At 48.7% G+C, this 19,693-nt stretch overlaps 6 protein-coding genes across 6 annotated transcripts; 4 read left to right on the top strand and 2 right to left on the bottom strand.

The window, feature by feature from the left end:
* The first annotated feature begins 1,510 nt into the window (after positions 1 to 1,510).
* V1508DRAFT_442622 (uncharacterized protein) lies at positions 1,511 to 3,972 on the top strand. Its single transcript, XM_066942344.1, has 2 exons — positions 1,511 to 2,039; positions 2,090 to 3,972. The coding sequence occupies exons 1-2, from the start codon at positions 1,745 to 1,747 to the stop codon at positions 3,601 to 3,603; spliced, it is 1,809 nt and encodes a 602-aa protein (XP_066792449.1). The 5' UTR covers positions 1,511 to 1,744; the 3' UTR covers positions 3,604 to 3,972.
* Positions 3,973 to 4,582: 610 nt separating this feature from the next.
* V1508DRAFT_427792 (chromosome segregation protein Csm1/Pcs1-domain-containing protein) lies at positions 4,583 to 5,947 on the top strand. The gene is made up of 2 exons (XM_066941721.1): positions 4,583 to 4,695; positions 4,744 to 5,947. Exons 1-2 carry the CDS (start codon positions 4,656 to 4,658, stop codon positions 5,700 to 5,702), a joined length of 999 nt encoding a protein of 332 aa, XP_066792448.1. The 5' UTR covers positions 4,583 to 4,655; the 3' UTR covers positions 5,703 to 5,947.
* Positions 5,748 to 7,473, bottom strand: V1508DRAFT_427791 (uncharacterized protein). The gene has a single exon (XM_066941720.1). It carries the CDS (start codon positions 7,294 to 7,296, stop codon positions 5,899 to 5,901), a length of 1,398 nt encoding a protein of 465 aa, XP_066792447.1. The 5' UTR covers positions 7,297 to 7,473; the 3' UTR covers positions 5,748 to 5,898.
* Positions 7,474 to 7,476: 3 nt separating this feature from the next.
* Positions 7,477 to 8,877, top strand: V1508DRAFT_50169 (TIM21-domain-containing protein). The gene is made up of 4 exons (XM_066942939.1): positions 7,477 to 8,121; positions 8,177 to 8,513; positions 8,567 to 8,756; positions 8,815 to 8,877. The coding sequence occupies exons 1-3, from the start codon at positions 7,657 to 7,659 to the stop codon at positions 8,650 to 8,652; spliced, it is 888 nt and encodes a 295-aa protein (XP_066792446.1). The 5' UTR covers positions 7,477 to 7,656; the 3' UTR covers positions 8,653 to 8,756; positions 8,815 to 8,877.
* A 1,379-nt stretch (positions 8,878 to 10,256) lies between these two features.
* V1508DRAFT_361805 (uncharacterized protein) lies at positions 10,257 to 13,018 on the top strand (the record flags this gene model as incomplete). Its single annotated transcript, XM_066937203.1, has 5 exons — positions 10,257 to 10,596; positions 10,648 to 11,259; positions 11,317 to 11,453; positions 11,505 to 11,684; positions 11,732 to 13,018. The coding sequence occupies 5 exons, from the start codon at positions 10,257 to 10,259 to the stop codon at positions 13,016 to 13,018; spliced, it is 2,556 nt and encodes an 851-aa protein (XP_066792445.1).
* Positions 13,019 to 17,730: 4,712 nt separating this feature from the next.
* Positions 17,731 to 19,412, bottom strand: V1508DRAFT_427784 (uncharacterized protein). Its single transcript, XM_066941719.1, has 2 exons — positions 18,941 to 19,412; positions 17,731 to 18,883 (listed from the first exon to the last, which is right to left on the bottom strand). The coding sequence occupies exons 1-2, from the start codon at positions 19,240 to 19,242 to the stop codon at positions 17,953 to 17,955; spliced, it is 1,233 nt and encodes a 410-aa protein (XP_066792444.1). The 5' UTR covers positions 19,243 to 19,412; the 3' UTR covers positions 17,731 to 17,952.
* Between the last annotated feature and the right edge of the window lie 281 nt (positions 19,413 to 19,693).

Here is a 19,693-nt window from a genome sequence, read left to right as displayed (position 1 = left end):
CACACTTTTACTTGGTAATTGTCGTGGCGCGCGTTGAGGCTCGCTTCCTTCTCGGGTTTTCCCCGAGTTGCATGACCCTAGTCTAACAATGAGCGAGACGAATCCCAGTTACTGTTAAATTGCAAAAGAGTCGAAAGTGTATTTATTGTCTTGCATTACGATATGATAAGATCGTTACGCGGAAAAGATTACACGTTCTATACATTGTGCGAGCCATTTATCCGCGATGACTGAGCACGTCGGCGGATATCCAATATTACATATTATCCACTGTCATAAAATGACAGAGATGAATCACAAGCGACGTAACGATAATTCAGCAACCAAATGCTTGATATGCGCATGTCAATTTCCTTTAGCCGTTGCCGCAACTCATCTTGCTAGCAATTTATAATGATACATTTATTGGCAAACAAAACGACACTAAACCCAGCAGTATTGTAACGACATCAGGGATCATTTTTTCAGGGGTGAATGGCGCATTTGTCAATGAACCCTGCGCATCAACTCCCACTACAGAGTAGCGACCGGCTGAAGAAATAGCGCGGCGCCAGAAAGGCTGTTCTGATATTCTGACGGCTGTCTTGTGCGCCAGATTGAGCAGTGTGGAATGGCTATGTACATGTATTGCTGACCCTTTGATGATCCCCGCGCACTGACGCAAGTCAATTAATGCTCATCGCGATTGGGCATTGCTCCAGTTCTACATACAAGATACTAGGTGCACGTTTAATGGCTGATCAGGTAACGCGAGCGCGACGCATGCTAGTAGCGGGAGGTCGTGAACGAGATGGCATAGGATGAAGAGGCACCAGTACGTGCAGGCGACCGTTTTTACTGGAACTTCCTTGCATCATTGTGGCAAACACGCAATGATATAACGCGTCGGACGCGTTATAGGACGCGTTTGGCAAGCATAGTGGGTTGGGCAGCTCGATGGTGGTAAGGTTTAATAATAATTTCAATTCTTCCCATTGGAATTTTACGGCTAAGGGATCTGTGATATGGCGCCGCATTATTCGCTGTGACCTGCAATTTGTGCTATGTAAATATTTTGGATTCGTCTCACTCTTATGTTAGTCGCTTCGTCAGTCATATATCGTCCATTATTTCAATAACCAGAAAGGGGCAGCAATCAGAGCATGTCACAGATCACGAGATGTGTGACATTGTGAGCACTGTCAAGTCCGTGCGGCTAGCCACAAAATCCTCTACGAAGTAGCCGAAGAATATGAAGTTGTCGATCACAATTAATGATCCTGTTATGCTATTGTCCTTGAGCGCATCGGGCATTGTTCAAGCAGAGCGCGTTTGCTGCGTGCTCGACCCGCGGACGCGAAGGAGACGCGTGCTGAGACGAGGCAAGGAGTCTGTTGACGCGACTGGAATGTGGGCTCGTGCGCCCCTGCGTTTGCGAGACGCGTGAGCCCCTGCGCCCGCAGGATCCGTAGCACTCCTCGGTTGCTTGCTACGCCGGCTCGCTCGCCTCTTCACCATTGCTCTTCCTCCATCTCCTCTCTCCTGTCTTGCTTGTCTTCTCTCCGCTACACTTCTCGTCCAAAGCCAAAGGCTTCGCCTCCTGTAGTGCTTTGTGCTTGCGTCCATCGTTTGTGTACTTGCGCGTTGTCGGAATCCACCACTCGTTCCTTGATTCCGCTGCTTCCGTTCTTTTTATCGCGTCATTTTTCGTTATCACCTTCCCTTCCCGTGTCGAAAGACCAACTACGTTTCTGCTACACTAGCAATGTCTCCGCAGCAACGGCACCATCGCCACGCCGTCCATGCCCGCGATTCTGAGCCTCAGATCGTCGACGAGTATGATTTCGGTTTCGATACTGTTGAGGGCGGCAATGTCGATGAAATCCAAATCCCTGATGCCCTCCAGAAGCCAAAGATCGTCCGCCGCCAGGTGTTAACCGTGTACAAGACGTTGACTGTCACTCACGCCCGTTCATCCGCGACAGCCGTCGCTGCCGCAGCAGTGGACAATGTTAGTGCTACTGCCAGGTCGAGCAAGGATGGTGTCACATCCAGCGAAGGTGCGGATCAATTTCCCGCCAATGTATTATAGCGTACTAACGTGATACAGCTGTCTCTTCATCATCCTCCCGTTCTTCGGCGTATTCCACAATCACTATTACGCAGTCGAGCGCCACAAGCCATGCCTCTACTATATCAAAAGAAAGAAGCAAGCCCACTGCGTCATCGTCGGTAGCTGCCGCGGAGACTACATCTGCTACTCCTACGGTGATTGAGATTAAATCTTCCATTGCAACTTCAGCCGCTGTTGCATCTTCAGCATCACTCGTCAGCGGCGACATCGTTCCTACCTCGAGCGGCGACGTCGTTACTACGTCGACAGGCGCCTCGACCTTGCTTACCGTTATTGTCACCTCCAGCTCTGCATCATCATCCCTCGCCGCCTCCACTTTTATCGGCTCGAGCGCATCAACTACCGCTTCTTCAACTTTCTCTGCCTCTTCGGAATCTTCGACTTCTCTAGGCAGCAGCAGCAGCTTCTCCTCCAACAACAATAACAACGGCAGCACCGATGAGTCACCGTCTTCTTCCGGGTCCATGTCCACTGGTGCGCGAGCTGGGATCGCCATCGGTGCCATTGTCGCTGCAACCTTGATTTTCATTTTGGCCTTTTTTTTGGTCCGCCGGATGAAGCAGCGTCGTCAGGCGGAGAATGGAAACGAGAAAGCTACTGGTGCTTCATCTTCATTCAGCGGTCAAGGTAGCACTGCGTACCCCGTTGCTGCTCACACCATGACTGAGAAACCACCTCGTCTATCAATCCGTGTTTCTCGTCCTGTCTCCGGTTTGCTTCCTCTCTCGCTTCTGTCTGGTCGCGCAACCAGGACCTCGACTGGTGCTTTGCATTCTGGCGTTAATGCAGATGCGGCTGGTGTATACGCCAAGATGTCATCCCCACCCGCCTCAATCCGGAGTAGTACAGGAAGCGTAGCTTCTATCAAGAAGGCTGTTGAGACTGCATACACTAGCGCTGCTACTGCAGCCGCTGCCGGTTCCAGCTCGCCGGCCTCGTCCTACGCTTCATCTGTGTCAAGCAAGTCATCTGGAAACGATTCTCCTGTACTGGTCGTTCCCGCGCCTGAAGATCCTTTCTTGACTACGTCAGCCACATCCGGAGCTGCTGGTGGAGCCGCTGCCGCTGAAGCGGCGTCAGCCTCAACTTCTAACGTCCACCGTGCCATCATGGATTTCTCTCCAACCATGCATGACGAGCTTGCCCTGAAAGAAGGCCAACTCGTCCGGATCCTGCACGAGTACGACGACGGCTGGACGCTCTGCGTCAAGCTCGACCGTAGCGCACAGGGTGTATGCCCTCGAAGCTGTCTCTCTGCCCGCGCACTCCGACCGCGACCAAAGCGAGGCGTCAAAGCCGCTGATGCACCTCTTGCTGCCAGCAGCAGCGTCATGAGGACAACGGAACGGAATATTACGAATTTGCCCGCCGTTAACACAGAAGCTGCTAACGCTAACAAGCCACGACCAGGCATGACCGAGAAATTGCCATCGACTCCAACAATCCAGGTTTTTGCGCCAGATAGCGAGCGCCCCTTTGAAATTGCTTGAGCGGAGATCTCAGAGAAAAGTATAGGAGCGATGTATGATTTATTTATGTGTTGAAGGGTTTGGTATAATTTTTATTTTCTGTATTGTTAATTCCATTCCATTTCTTTTGGGTTTTTGTGCTTTGTTTAAGGTATTAGAATACACTTTGGTCCACGCGATGAATTGCTCCCACTTTGTCTATATCGCATTTACTATTTTTTACATCGATCTTGGTGTCTTTTTGATTTGGCAACGTTTTTGATATGAGATTTATGTCTGGATATGTGTTCATTGAAATTGATTTGTATATCTAGCAACGAAAGAGTTAGAAATTTGAGAAATGCATCTAGTTATTTGTTATTTGCAATACGGGGATAAAATGTATTCGAAGTAACATAACGTCGTCCAAGCGAAGTTAACTTCTCACTGTCAACTGCGTAATTCTGATATCGTTCCGTCATAGTTATTGCAAACATTGATTGTCGGTTTACTAGGTATTGAATCCCCTAACCCTATGCATTTCGAATGTGTTTGCCCAGAGACAAGTATTACCCGGTTTACTGAAATCAAAATAGAACGCGCGACGTAAACAAAACGCCAGTGTCGTCTTGACAATTGCCGAAAACAACTCGCGCGCCGAATGGGTGGTGCTTCTAGAGGACAGTGCATTTCTCTATTTAAAGAGGAATTGTGATTTTGAAGAACGAGAGCGCAGGCGCATTATATCGAAGGTAATATCCGGTGTTGATACCCTCGCGTCTGACAAACACGCAGCAACGAGCATGCCGCGAGCGAAGAAATCTATTACGACGGGAAAGGTCGCGAAGAAGACCGGGGCAAGGAGAGTCACTGCTGCGAAGACGAAGGCGAGCGTGGGAACTTTATCTGCACTTGTTAATTCTACCGATGACGAAGGTGAGACTGGTGGTTTGAACAGTGATCAGAGTGAGCCGGAAATCGACAACGTGGCAATCGACGTGAAGAAGAATACAAGAAGGGGTGGGGTGAAGGGTGGGAATCGTGTGGGGAACGGACGGAAGAGAGGTACGAAGAGTGAGAGTGAGGATCTGGAAATGCGTGATGTCGCGGAATATGAATCTGAGACTGAGAACGGTAAATCTCCCTGTTAAATTTTTATCACAGTCAACTAATATAGTTAAGATCCGAAGCACAAAAAAGTCAAATCGAAACCGCTTGCTCCAGTGACCAACAGGGCAAGCATCTCATCTCAATCCGCAGTGGTGTCGTCAGCAACGAAGCCCAGACAAACAAAGTCAGCTCCGAAGTCGCGCCCACCGAAGCTCGAATATATTCCAGAAACTCAGAATGCATACGGCAATGACCCATCATCGCCAGCCGATGACGTGAAGCAAAAGATGGAGCTCATAATGCCTGCCAGCAGCGACCCTTACCAGGCACTACAGAAGCATTATGACGCGTTGCAAACGCGATTTTCACGGTTATCGGAACTACGAGAGACGACGGCCGAAGCTGCCCTATCGTCTTACCGCGAGTCAGCGGAGCGCAGATACGCAGCCGCCGACGAATTAATAACCACGCTTCGTGCAGAATTAGGCGAGCGGTCGAAGGAAATCAAGGAGATGAGCTCACGTGTTGAGGAAGCTACCAAGGCGGACCATGCACTGGACGACTTAGAAAGGACAGTTCAGAAACTGCGACAAGAGAATGCCATTTTACAAAGCAAATTATTTGCGCGAGGGGCGGTTGCTGCGGCTGGTGGCAGTAGCGCAATCGGGCAACTCAAAGAAGACTTGTTTTCGGACCTCAGTGGCTTGATTATTCGCGACGTGCGGGTAGAGGACGACAAGACGGTGTACGATTGTTTACAAACGGGTCGCAACGGCGCGTTTCATTACAAGATTTCGATTCCTCGCAACACAACTGAGGCCGGACTAGCACATGGATCGTCCACAGCGAATGGCAGTGGCGGCGGATACGAGGACACCGAGATCACATTTGTACCGATGCTGGATGACAAACGAGACGCATTGTTGATGTCTCTCTTGCCCGATTATTTCACCGAGCCATTGACATTTTTGAGGAGTGCCGCGGCACAGTGTTACTGGAAGATTTCGCAGGCGTTGCAGAAGAAGTTATAATGTACATACGATGAAGGATGTAAGATTTGATATCATGCGAATTTGTACTGTTAATGAATGACGGTGTATTTCTATCGAAGTTATGCTCTATGTAAATGCAATATCGACAGCTCCAATCTTCCCGTTATATTCCTACATATCATAATGCAATCAATACATTATTTACAATGCATTGTATCTCGTCATATGTTGATCATTAATCACGCTTCGTGCTCGCGTACCCAGTGCTGAAAATGCTGAAATCAGGCGCAAGTCCGGCAGCAATCGCCTGCCTCATGGCCGACCGTGCACGTGCACGTTGAGGAAACACGATAACGAGGAAGTAAAACGCGGCAACAGCGAACGCGACTACGCCAGACGCAAGGCAATAACACAGAATCGCAAACGACGCGACGCTCTTATCCTCCTGTTTCGGGGCCCGCGCAACAGGGAACCAGCGTACGTTAAATTGAAACGTCAATTCATCGCCGATAATAATCCGGGTGGTTGAGGATGGATAGATCGGATATGCGACCGCCGACGTAATATTCGCGCCTGCCTTCTTGCTTGGCTTGCCGTTTACGAGAACGTCAGTATATGTGAAGATAAAGTTAAAATTAGTGGCAATGTCGAGGTGGGATTGTTCGAGCTTGCCCTGTACCGAGAATACGACCGGGGCAAACAAATTCTCGCTTCCCAAGCGCGCTGGTACGCGGCAACTTAGCGGCGCATCCTGATGAACGTATAGCTGTAACAAATGATAAGTCTCGTCCAGTACAAGAAACGTGCAATTCAGTCTGTTGTCACTGTCGACACCAAATTGGAACGACAGCGGGCGATTGGTCTCCTTACATATTGGAAACGGGTTGTACATTATCATGCCGGTGTCAGCATCAGTGACGTGCTCGCCGTTGTCGATATCCCGCAGCATGCAGGCGAGGTCCAGATGCGATTTGGGCTTATATCCTGTACCTTCAACCGTTGGGAGTGAAATTCGTTTGGCGGGCACTGATTGCCGTGGCCTATCTTTGGGTCTGTTTTCGGGCTTCGGGGTTTCGGCTTCGTGGTGATCGTGATCTTCTTCCTCTTTGAGCGTTACTGGATCATTGTCATCGACTCGCTTGACCGCATTCACCACCGTGGCCACCTTCTCATGGCTCTGTCCACCATTCGCACTCTCCTCCGGCGCTTTCTTTAACTCCTCGGTTTCCGCTGCGCTGGTATCATCTCCTTTCACTGGCGCATCGGTGGCCCTCTTGGTAATTCCGTCTTGGGATTGCAGAACTGATTCCCGCGGCTGCCATTGGTTTTCACCTGTTACCGCTCCGGATTCGTCTAGCGATTCATTGTCGTCAGGAACTTGCTGTGCCGTCACGGGCAACCCAGCTTCCAATGTCGTATCTGCGTCATCGTGGGCATTCACAACTGATACTGTATGATCTGGAGTTACACCCAACTCCGCGGCGTCCACTAAGAACCCTGAGAGGCAATACCCACCGGCTAGTGATAATGTTGATATCTGGGCATAATTTGTCCGTGTTATTCGCTGGTTGGGGACTTGTGGCGCTGATAATAGTGGTAAAAGTGAAATGAAGACAATGCTGAGTGGCTGCATTGCGGCTTCTGCAGATCGCTTTATACCGAGCGTGAGTACTCCGGTAGAAGACCAAAACGAATCCAACCTTATGGAAGAATGGAGCTGATTTGAATCGTGATTAAGTAGGTTAATTGCTCCCTTATGCGTGCCCAGTCGAGAATGGCATTGGGAGCTTGAAGCTAATGCAATATAACAAGCACCTACATTGGAAGCTGCGCCGCTCCTCCCAAGGTCGACTCCGCATCTCGAGTTTGAAGTTTAATTTTTTTGACATCATGCCAGCAGTTAGTACAGTATCTCCTCGAGATCTATAAATTTGGACAATTTAACGACGAACTAATACAGAAAATTGAGACAGAGTATTAAGAATCAACCAACATGACTCTTCGCGCCGCGACAACGTTTCTCACAGGCGACTTGCTCATTACCACATCCGCAAAGTCCTTTGTCTTACGAGGCACGTCACCAACGCTTGTGCGGAAGTTCATTCTCTCCCCAATAAGTCAGCATTCTCCGTCAATTCCAAATGCTGGTGTTAGCGTGTTTTCAATCGGATCGCGGTGCTTCCACTTCCACGGTTCAGTTACGCTAACCGGCGCGATTCCTTCCAAGGGAGAACAAATTTCAAAAGGATTACCGCCAACAAGCGCGACGGTTGCGACGCCGGTTGCGAGGTATCTGCAGAGGCGAATGTACGCAACGCGTAAAGATACCGCCACCACTTTTGAGCCCATGGAGACAGGCCCTGCCGAGGGTACCGTCGCTAAAGTGTGGAATGGCACCAAGCGCGCTTTTTCATTTTCGTTTTACACCATTTTCGTTGCGTCTGGGTTTGTTGCTGCGGTGAGTTGTCTTGTTTATTGTGACATTCGTGATCTTGTGACGAATGAAGTTTTAGTGCTACGTTATATGGAGTTTAATACAGACATTCGTTCTTCCCTCCGGCGACGTACAAGTATTCAACCACTCTACTGAAATCGTGAAGCGAAATCCCGAATGCCAGAGGTTAATAGGCCGCCGTATGAGTTTCCACGGGGAGTCAGCGGGGACGAATCGGTGGACGCGGAATCGGCCCGTTGCGTCTAGTCGAGTAAAGGATCAGTTCGGGAACGAGCATATTTTGATGCGGTTTTGCGTTGAGGGAGATCTCGGAGATGGTATAGTGCAGTTGGATATGACTAAGAATAGTGGGAAGGAGAAGTTCGAGTATCGGTATTTACATGTGCATATTGGTGGTATGTGGCGGTGGGGAATTGTGCGGATGACGGATGACTAATGTGAGCTACAGATACGATCGTTCGAGTAATTGATGACCCAACAAAGAAGCCAAAGCCAAAGGGGAAGGTCTCGTTTATGGGCGTGACAGTGTTTTAAACGATGCAATAGTGCGTTAGTTGCCAGAAAAATGATGAAATCGGGTCGCATTTTGCGTGCTAGAAATATGCATAATGGATGCGGTGTCATATCCACCGTGATCTGTACGGTACGAACTCTTTGCACTATAATATCTTTAGGATAACCGCTAATGCTGAATAGTAGCCCACAGCTACTTAGTGGCCGCCGATTTCTCTGTTCCGACAGTCGACTCGCATTAAATATCATGGCGCATGTACCGCCTCTACTGGTTTACTATAGTCACACCTCGTCAATTGTGTCAAGAACTGCATAATGATTGTATCATGTCCAATATCATCCAATAGGTGATCGAGGTGATCTTTACATTCATTGGATTTTCCTAGCTGAGTAGTCACGGAATTTTCTGTAATTTAGAACACCAGTTGAGACGTATATTCAAGATACTGGCGCCGCCTATATTCATACAAGAATAAGAACAATGAACTGGCTAGAAGTGTCAATTTATATAGTGACGATGTCAGTTCGCATTGTGCGTGCAGCCCTTAATTTACCATCACGCCTAGGCTGCATACGACTAGTGCAAACTAGTGATATCATTGGCTAAAACTTTCAGGGCCATATGCGGCTCAATACACCCAGTTAAAAATACAACATTCAACATTAGGCATAGCTCTAGCGGGTGCGGGGGCGAAGTAGTGCTTCCGCCGCACGGAGCAAACTGTTAGTTTAGTCGTCGTGCACATCCCTTCCCAAAGATTTCCTTTGATCGAACAGATGAGTATCATCGACAGGTTCCGCAACGCCTAGAAGTCGCCGCCTGCTCTCTCGTTCTCGTTTCCGCGCGGGTCGACAGCATGCCCGCACTGTCGTTAGGCTGGTATCATAGGAGCTCGGCTTCTGAGACGGCGGCCAGCTCGTATTCCGGCGACAACCCTCCTCCAAGCGAGTCTCCGAGGGATTACTCGCGGCCGCCATCTCGGACCGGTCGCCGCGGCCGGTCGGCCTCTAATTCTATTGCTGTGCCATTCTCTCCGTCGCGCTCGCTCTCAGTCGATTCGTCGACCGCGTCTGTCCGCTCCCGGTCCCGCAACAGCTCGACGACCTCGTTCTTCTCCCGGTTCAGACGTTCATCAGTCTCGACCACCGGCAGCGATGGGCCATCAGGACCATCGACCCCGACCGATTCACGCGACGACATGGTGTTAACAATCAATTTCAAGCACAAAACATTCAACCGACGGCGTGCCAGGACGCTGGAAACCATTCCGCAGAATGCCGCCACTAACAACTTGCGATCGTCGACTATGATGTCTCGCAGCGGCTCTCAGAACTCAATGCGGCTGCCGATTCTCACAGCATCGTCCAATACTAGCATAGACAAATCTATCGAGAATCTAAATGCCAAGTCGCGACCAGGGTTCGCATTTCAACGTCGGAATGTGCAAGATTTGTCGAGATCGCGGGTTACATTTGAAGAGCCGGAGCACCCACTTCACGAGTCCATGTCTTCTTCGAGTTCACTGCGGTCACGGCCGACGTCGCCGGCCCCAGATTACTTATCGGCGCTACGGATACCGGATGCCGGGTCTGGCTCTTCGTCTTCCCGCCGGCCGCGGTCTCTGATGTCGTCTTTGAGTGAGAACGATATTCACCGCAAGGAGGACGACAGCCTTTCAAAGTATTTCGTCTCAGCACCAATATCTCCCAGCAGTTTGGAACCAACTCGAAATGAGCAGTCTTTTTCACCGAGTCCTTCATCGTCGTCGTCATCGTTGTCCAACTATAAGAGCTTGGCCAAGCTGCGGAAAAAGGTCGCATCTGCATTTTTCTCGAATTCATCACAAAAGGACACGCAGAAGCGCTTGTCATCATCGCGGAGTAGTTCAGAGGTCAATGTGGCAGAGCAGCGACCGTCTGTCACGACTCCCCTAGCTACTACACAAGTTCCAGTGGCGGCATCCGGTAGGGATCGATGTGAAATATATTTCGCTAGATGCAGCTAACACTCTCCAGGTACATCTTCCCCCCTTACAAGATCATTGTCGAATCTCTCGCATTCAAGCAATTCCACAACTACGTCCTCAGCAATACGAGCGCGGCCACGCAGTCAGACACTCTCATCCCTTGACAATGAACGACGGAATCGCCGCGAATTCCACCAACTACATCAAATTTCCAGTATCACGAATCTACTCTCGCTGCGCGTCCGCACCGGGAGCGAGCAAAATTTCGCGGAACTAAAAGTGCGCGAGAATTCTGCAGTTTTACAAAATGCACAGGCACCTCGTCAATCGGACCCACTACTTCCGCTCGCATTACTGGACACGCAATTACCCGACGGACAAGATGGTGAGAACCCTGCAGACTATTTGAAGAGGGTAGAGTCCTTAGTCAGTCGAAATTACATTGCGCTTTTGCTTGCCAAGAGCGATGATGAATTCCATTTAGCCGTGTTGCGCATGTTTTGTACAGAGTTCAATTTTGTAGACGAGCCGATTGATATGGCGCTGAGGAAATTTTTGATGGTGGTGCAGTTGCCGCGGGAGGTGCAGCAGATTGATCGTGTCCTGGATGCATTTGCGCAGCGGTATCATTACTGCAACCCGGAGTTGTATATTTCGAAAGGTCAGTGGTTTGCACGTGGGACTGCAGTCAGCAGACTGAGCTAATAATTCGGGATAGATCAGGCATATGTGGTTACTTTCTCGTTGATGATCTTACATACAGATGCATTTAACAAGAGTAACAAGCACAAAATGCAAAAACCTGAGTATGTTCGGAATACGCAAGTAGACGGTGTGGCAAGCGAGGTTCTTGAAGTGAGCATTTTATCTGATGTGGCTGAGAGACCCAAAGCTAATCCATGACAGTGCTTTTTTGACAACATAACTTATACTCCTTTTGTTCATATGGACGAAGAAATCGATCCCACTAGTATTCATTCGGAGAAGTCGACTGATCGGTTGTTGAGTCTTGGCAAACAGCGGAAGAGCCTGGTTATCGGAAAGCCAATGAAGGATCCAGTAGATCCATACGTCTTGATTGCGGAGGTAAGCATGTGAGAGAAATTTAACAGAGCGATACTGATTCTCGGTAGAACCGATTACAGGACATGCGACCGAGATTATCGGATGTACTTAATCTCGAAGATCCGTATTCATACGTCGGCACGGCTCCTCAGTTCGAAGTCAAGGTTCTACACAAAGAATTCATTAATGGTCCACTGCTTCAGATCCTACCTCCTCGATCACGCCAGGCATTGCTGGTATCACCCGAGCTTGGATTCCACAGTTACGTGATGCGGACAGACCACACAATGAAGTACATCAAGGTTGCAAAGATTGGAGTTCTAACGTCACTAGAGCGCAAAAAGAAGAAATCGTCAAAAGCACATTGGCGGTCGTGGGGTGCACTGCTGACGTTATCCAGGGTGTACTTCTTCAAAGATGTGAACTGGGTGCGCGGGTTAATGGATCAGTTAGATGCGACATTGGCTATGGACGAGAAAGCGGCCAGCGGAGATAAGGGCCCGTATATGTTCCCGCCGATTCAAGGATTTCATGCAGACGAGGTGATGTCGACGGAAAACATGATTGCTCTACTGGACCGGAGTTACACCAGTCGCAGGCACGCATTCGCTATGATTGCGAAGGGCGGCGTGCAGGATTGGTTTGTGGCTGACTCTGAGGCAGAGATGAATGATTGGATTACCAAGGTCAATTATGCGGCTGCATTGAACTCATCTGGTGCGAATATGCAGGGCGTCGAGAAGACTGCGGAAGGGAATCCGGAGCTACAGCATTTGGTTAGCAGTCTTAGCCCGATCCAGACACGATCGCAGTACAGCACGATGCAGAGTGCTGCTTCAGAAAAGACGAATGTTCTGTTCTCGTCTCTATTCTATGATAATGGCAGTCTTCAGAGTCATTTATCGGATGCCAATTCGGTGACGTCGGTTGAAGAAACGGCGATTGAATTTGCATTAAAAGTGTCGGAAGGGAGACTCAAAGCGTTGGAATGCAAGGCTAGAGAACTAGAAGACCATTTATTTTTGCAGACACAGGAACTCGACGCAGATTCCCGCACGGCGAAGCATCTGAGCATTTTGACGCCGATAATGCCACGAACACGAGACTCGCTGATCTTGTCCGCGGGCATGGTCGCGGCGAAGATGGATTGGTTGCGAATCGAAGTCATGCGGACGCGTTGTTTTCGCGAAATATTGGTCAAGGAACTGGATAGTGAACGTGAGATGAGGGTGTTACTTCAAAAGAAACTTGCTGTTCAAAAATCGCAGAGGCAAGATGAGGAGAAAATGGGCGGCAAGGAAGGTGTTGCTGGTGGTGATACTGTTATTGCGTGCTTTGTGGATCCGGCTAGTTGATGTATTGATGTTGTTCTTTTAGTTTCCAGGCGTCTCTCTGTTGATGTTCTTTTCCATTGAATGTATTTATTAGTTGGAAGGCAGTATTTGTATATAAGGATAGATGGGGATATGGTTTTGATTGAAATGTTTGTAAGTCATAGAAGTTATGGGCGTTGAATTTATTGGCCTTTTTATCTTATCTGCGTTCAGTGTAAACGACCTTTTCGTTACTGTCGCCCAGTCGCGAGCTAAATGGAAGGGTGCTTATGGCATTCTACCTTGAAGACGTTGTCGGGCGGATCTGGCTTGCACATTTTATTTTTTAACTAGGTTTGCAATACTGCAGACCTGTCCCACATCAGAACACATGCATACTTAATCTCTTGTACATTGTTGCTTTGTTAAATGTACGTATTACATTTTCTAAGCCCGGGCCATATGCAGGAAGGTTTTGCGCGAAATGCGGATGTTGCAAAAGAATCTTGCCAAGCTATATATCCGACCTATCACAGTCCTCATATCAGTACCGACATTTGCAATCACATTAGAAGATGGTGAACCAAAGAGCAGAAATGTGCACGTAACAAAATCCACACCTATCAAAGGGAAACGGATCGAACTCCGCGGACTTAAGCGAGCAATACAGGAAGGTTTAATTAAGGTTAGCGCCGTTCGCCAGTTTGACGAAAGCTAGTTAATTTTCGTCTGTCGGGCACGTGTTTTCACGCCATTCCAATGGCGCCAAAATTTTAAATTAATTTTTTTGAAATTTGGACAGAAGTGTGACTTGTTGTGGTTAGGGCTGCTGTGACTATTGATCATTTGGGGTGGGAATAAGGGGGAATTAAACTAATAACCAATATTATTCGGATTCGATTAGGTCTCTACAGCTTCAGACTGCTAATAATAGAGAAATGGGTTCCCTTTTTGGCCGAAGTGGGGTCTGAATGGTTTCATTTACATTGCATGGTATCTCCACTATAAGCTACCTGTAGTCTCGATGCACCGGCAGTGAAACTATGAATTCCGGATTAATGGATACTGTCGATTCGATTATTGCAATACTGTTATTCGGGACAGCCCTAGTTGTGGCCATTCGATATGTGCCAAATAAAATTGGAGGTATTGAAAAATGGAAGAAGAAGACAACAAGAATGAAGACGAGAGGTTGTATCATACCAGTATCATGCGGGGTTGAGCCGAAATCAGCCGCCCATTTACGGAGATTATTGATGCAAGGGTGACTTGTCTTATCGGAGATTACTCTCGTGCTTATCGAACAGATTTCGCACGCACAGTGCTGCCATAGTAAGGCTCAACCTGCAGCAAAGAAATTGAATTGCTTTCGTATTCCTGTCGGCATTGCCGACCCCGCATATGGCCCTATTTTACTGCAATGCAGGCCTGAGGAAATCAACTATCAATTAATTAAAATCTCCGAGCTGGTCACTCATAATCGCTAGTCACGCCCCCCCCCCCAAAAGTAGCATGTGCGGGAGCCTGAAAATGAGACGATAAGGTTTGGCGTGAGAGTTCCCTGTGCCGGTTTTCGCTTCCATGCAGTTGCCGTCTTGAGCGAATTGTTCCTGGCCCTGCACGCGACGCGGCCTACAGAGACTACCACTAAAGCTTTGTACTAAGTCTGCACAGCAAAAATGCAAAGAGGATAATTCATATGGCCCGATGAAATGTGGAAGGACAAAACCGGCGAATCTGCCCAGCATGCATAAGCGACCTACGGATCTAACGACCTACTTCCCTATCCCGAACCGCACCATTGTTTTGCGCCTGGCTCGTTTGTCCCTTCCTGAGAAGAATGCAAACTCAAAGATTATCCGCGATCGTACTCCTATAAGTCTGTTTCGCCACTTTCCTAGCTCACGAGCATTTTGTGTTTGCAATTGTCTCGCACAATCCAGGAACTCTCTAGCTTAATGGCAAAAAAAGAAAAAGCGACATATTAACAGTAGTCGCAGCATAACCGAGTTTTAACTGCGATTGCGCCTGAAGAGTATGGGCAAGGCATATCTGCGTTCTTACCAGGATTGAGACGTATCAGAGAGGGTAACAACAGCAGTTACCGAAAGAGTAAGCAGTTTCGTTTGTCTGAAACCAGGCAGTTGGTTTACGTTTTATATTGCCGCCAACCTTCTTCTGATCACATGAGTCCACCTGATTGGAGAATATTGAAGTGCTAGTGTAAATTAGACAGCCGTGGCTAGCCCACTCGTTTAAAGTTTTCGAGAAGAGTCCTTCATTACGGAATGTTTAAGTCTATATTTATGCCATGCTCTTACTGGCATGGTACCCGGCTCTCGTTAGCTTGCTAAAGTTGCGACAGTTAAATTACATGACAGAATTCGTAAATTAGTAGAAATAACCGTCCTCTGTACTCATTACAATATGTCCCACCTTTCTTGCAGCGGAGTGGGTTCAGAGAGTTCTATTAAATTTGACGCGAAGTTCGTTAGTATAAATTTAAATTTGCACCGGAATGCTGCGATTGGTTGGAATGTGTGACCCACAAATTGCCCACCATCGGGCCAGCCAAGGCTCATTCCGCCGCTTCTTAATGATTACATTGAGCGTATGACACGCGTTGGCGCTGAGCACGAGCATTAGAATAGATAGAGCATCGTTTTAGCAAAGGCTGGAACACCCCGCAATCCCGAACGAGAACGAGAATTGAATCAAACTTCTTGGCATCACAGCGCTATATATCACGCTGATGGAAATAGGTCAATTGCGAGATGATCTATGTTTAGATTCTTGATATCCGTATATGGACAGTAGACGTCATCGGTAGCGACAGTCTATCGTCCCGATTCCGCTGGTTATATATTGCCATCGATTTGCGGTCACATAACGTACGGATCACGTCGATCTGGACGAATATGGGTCCCATTTGCCAATCGTAATATTTGTAGCCAGGACAGCACCAATGCCCAGCAAGCACCTATCCGACAATCCCATGCCACAGCAAGACAATGATTCAAATATGATCAATCCTACGAAATATGCCCCTTTTGTCCCGCGTCAGCAATCCGGATTGGTCTCGGTGTAGCTCCCAAAAGTTGTTACTGCGTGGGAAACAAGGTTTTGTATGTAAGGTTAGGGTATTGGCTCTGCAGTTCATTCCTTGCTCCAAAAGCCATCGGCCGACATGCCTTGGACATATGACTGTGACAAAGCCATTTTTCTGCATAAATTATCAGGCTCGTAGTTGCTGATTACTAGTCGTGCATGAGAGTCGGGATGGGGAAGTGCAGTGAGAGTTGAGCTACTTACGCCAACTGTATATCAGTGGAGGATGACCCACTCGCCGAACTCCACGGAGTCTAGATTGGAAACGGATGATCGGGGATGCAGTCATACGCCGCATAATCGTCGCAAACCCAACGGTCCGCTAAACCTCCCCGGTTCATAGGTGTACATAGGCTAGCGTAGTTCGTGACTAGCACAGGGCATGCCTGCACATTGTAACTAATAGGCAATGATCATACAACGCCGAGTCTAGCCTAGTTCTAGTCGACTGAAGACAGACAAAGGTGGTGATCATACTCGACTGCGTGTTTAATGCATTCGTCCACAAAATCGCAGTCCTGGCGAGTTATCAGTGATCAGCCAGAAATTGCCGCCTGTCGACGCGCCTCCAAGGTGCGCTGGGCTTGCTGAGTCCAGCCGCAGCCATAAAGCAACACGTACGGTTAGAGACACTGCGAAGAGCAATCGCTGGGTGACATCAGAGTCTGTCTGCCACAAGAGATGATAGGCGGAGTATCACCGGCTGAGGAAACAAAATATAGACACAATACACAATATTTTATTGAGTTGCATGTCATAACTTGATGGCATGGCATGCCGATTTCCAGCGATTCGAACAGCGACACTAACTGTGCAATATGCTGAGTAAAAACTTGCACATGTTTGAGTCAATGGCACACAGCAGCAGCGCACTTCATAGGCCCAAGTTGGCTACTGAATTGACACCACAAGCATCACCAATCAGTGCAAGATTCGTTCCTGCTCGTAATAGATACATATTATAGGCTCGACAGCGGAGGTTAAAGTAGGCTGGCGGGCATGCACGAATATACTTTGCCGACTGCCAGACTGAAGTATAGGCCAATCCGGCCGCGACTACTGCCACCAATATTATTAACTAATGTTACCACTGGGTTACCACTGTAGTCCCGGGTCCGATGCCAATCTTGCAGCCGGGTTTAACCAAAGCGTGCTGATCTCGAGTCGTCTAGGCACGGAGCGGAAGTTCCCGCTCCCAATCAACGCCGCTAATCTAACACCGAAAACTAGCCAATTCGCGTTGCAAGTAGGCTATAATGTTTGTCTGCCGTCCAAACTGACTAATGCTCACTCTATCGCTTGTCCTTATCGGGCCTCGAAATACGTCAATAATCTCTTGTCATCTGCCAGAATACCGGTCACTGTAGACGGACAGCCGTTAAATTAAGGGCAAAGTGTATCGGAACCACAGTTCACGTTCGCCAACGTGAAAAAGTATTGTGTGTTTGCAAAATTAGGGACCTGCGTGGTCCGTGTGCTGTATCCGCAGACAAGTTGAATCAAAGTCTAAAAAAAAACTTTTGGGGATGGTCCACTTGTCCCAACGAACCAACGTTTTTTTCGAAGCAAAATTAAAAAAAAAAGGGTAGCTGTGGCAATAGTGATATGATAGAATCCACAATGGCGTGGACGTCATTTGCATGTGATCCATATTGATCGATTATATTCAGATGTACAACATAAATGCAGAGCAATCCCAAAGATATAAACCTGATCCCATAGTAACTTACAACAATCAAGAACTAGAGCTATCAAACAAAAACCACAGATAACACCACCGATAACCCAACCGTGATAGATACGAAACTGTATATAGAATAATAATACATCACATTTGTCAAGAGCAAAACAATTGGCTACGTTGCTCCTTACTCAGTGTCCTCTTTATTCTCCATGTCCTCAGAGCTGTCCCGACTGCTCTGCTCCTCCTCCCCGGCATCGTCTTCATGCTCCGACATGGTGACAGTCGCATTATTTCCCGCTAAATGCTGCTGATGCGCCTTTGACCGCCGTAACCGACGTAGCCGTCCTTGCATAAGGTAATACGCGCCGCGACGAACAATAACTTCCAACAAGCTGCGCTCATACCCATACAAGTCTCGGGTCTGGCGGTAGATCTCTTCAATAATCCGCCGTCGCTCTTTCTCCTCTGTGTCACGGATCCAAGTCCGCTCGCCGAGCGGAAATCCTTGGTCCTGGAGAATTCCGAGAATATGTTGCTCGCGCGACCGGGCTTCGTCGGGGTCATGTGCGAGACCCATGCGTGCGTGCAGATCCGGTAGCGGAATCCGCGACTCGCTCTGCTTTCGCGGCGCACGAGGCGGTCGCGAGGGAGTCGCGCTGGACGGCACTTCTGTAGCAATCGTCGTCGTCAAGCGGGGCGAGCACGCGGCAGACGAAACTGTGGAGCTGCCATTAAACAGCGGATTCCCGGGACTATATGCTAGAGAGGGCGACGACATTGGAGTCGACAGCTCCGACGAGTTGCTGGAGGACGAGACAGACGACATGTCCGAAAAGGACGAGATATCGGATGCCATACGCATGCGCTTCTGCGGACGCATGGCGCCAGTCACATCGAGGCGCAGGCCGAGAGCGTTTGCCAGGTCTTGACTTGTCAGGCTCGTGAAATCGAATGCGCCAGGGAGCTGTAGGAATTGCTTTTGCTGCTGTTGATGTGCAAGTGCAACGGCTGCCATCGTCGCGAAGTTGGGTGTCGCCACGGACTGAGTCGCTGCTGCGTTAGCGAGGAGGAGGTCCGCTGGTGAGGACACCCTAATGTCGTTGTAAACCTTTGGCCTGCTGTGCACGTTAGCATGTTGCTGTAGAGCTGTGTGTATCGGAGACGAAACGTACATCTGAAAAGACTGAGAATCGTTGAGAATAAAGCCATTGCTGAGGTCGTCGTCTTGGAACGACAGGTTGGCCTTGGACTGCCAGTCGAAGGAGAGATCGAGAGGATGGACGGTCTTCGAGTCTGCGTCATCGGCGCACAAGATTGAGGTTGATCCGTCGAGAAGGACATTGGTCGAGAGCGAAGAACCGAAGAAGGACGTGTTGACAAGATCTTCCGCAGGCGTGGTAGGCGATGGGTAGTCGTCGAAGCAGACCCAGGACGACACGTCGTCGGCAGCGGGAGTCATTGAGAGGACGTCCATAATAAATAGATAGTACTGTAACGAGCGAATGTATATTATAGTATTGTTATAGTGCAAACGAACGACAATGGAGTGCGGAGACTGGGGGAAAAAAAAACAGGGGGTCTAGGCGACCAGCGTGGGCTGAGAGGATATATGTACTTCTTCGGGCGCTCACACTTATTCTGGCCACGGTTAAGGCACGGGCCGGTGCTTTTTTGACCAAAATGTTAATAATAACAAATGTATAGCCTGCGAGGCGAACGTGATCCGCAATATCATGACCACGTCGCTTTTTGGCTTTCAGCACGAGCTACCGCAACGCGAGTGGCAAAGTTGCGTAAATAAAAAAAAATGTTGGTGTACTCAGGGCCAGTATTACTACTTTGACCACCGCAGTACACAATTTCTCACAGCACTGTCATCCGCAGCAAAAAGGCGCATTTGGACGGCTGACGCAACTGGCTGAAAT

The sequence above is a fragment of the Lipomyces doorenjongii genome (genome assembly GCF_038497915.1).
Source record: "Lipomyces doorenjongii strain NRRL Y-27504 unplaced genomic scaffold V1508scaffold_131, whole genome shotgun sequence".
In the NCBI taxonomy this organism is placed as follows: Eukaryota; Fungi; Ascomycota; class Lipomycetes; order Lipomycetales; family Lipomycetaceae; genus Lipomyces; species Lipomyces doorenjongii.
The sequence above is the reverse complement of the archived record's forward strand: the minus strand, read 5'-3'. Positions and strand labels throughout refer to the sequence as shown.

Bases quoted from the DNA above. Each gene is read 5' to 3' on its own strand.
- V1508DRAFT_427784 (XM_066941719.1), bottom strand. From the start codon at position 19,242: ATGGACGTCCTCTCAATGACTCCCGCTGCCGACGACGTGTCGTCCTGG. The intron at 18,884-18,940 runs GTACGTTTCGTC...CGTGCACAGCAG, and splicing joins GATTCTCAGTCTTTTCAGAT to GCCAAAGGTTTACAACGACA.
- V1508DRAFT_50169 (XM_066942939.1), top strand. From the start codon at position 7,657: ATGACTCTTCGCGCCGCGACAACGTTTCTCACAGGCGACTTGCTCATT. The intron at 8,122-8,176 runs GTGAGTTGTCTT...ATGAAGTTTTAG, and splicing joins CGTCTGGGTTTGTTGCTGCG to TGCTACGTTATATGGAGTTT. The intron at 8,514-8,566 runs GTATGTGGCGGT...TGTGAGCTACAG, and splicing joins TTTACATGTGCATATTGGTG to ATACGATCGTTCGAGTAATT.
- V1508DRAFT_427791 (XM_066941720.1), bottom strand. From the start codon at position 7,296: ATGCAGCCACTCAGCATTGTCTTCATTTCACTTTTACCACTATTATCA.
- V1508DRAFT_442622 (XM_066942344.1), top strand. From the start codon at position 1,745: ATGTCTCCGCAGCAACGGCACCATCGCCACGCCGTCCATGCCCGCGAT. The intron at 2,040-2,089 runs GTGCGGATCAAT...AACGTGATACAG, and splicing joins TGGTGTCACATCCAGCGAAG to CTGTCTCTTCATCATCCTCC.
- V1508DRAFT_427792 (XM_066941721.1), top strand. From the start codon at position 4,656: ATGCGTGATGTCGCGGAATATGAATCTGAGACTGAGAACG. The intron at 4,696-4,743 runs GTAAATCTCCCT...AATATAGTTAAG, and splicing joins TGAATCTGAGACTGAGAACG to ATCCGAAGCACAAAAAAGTC.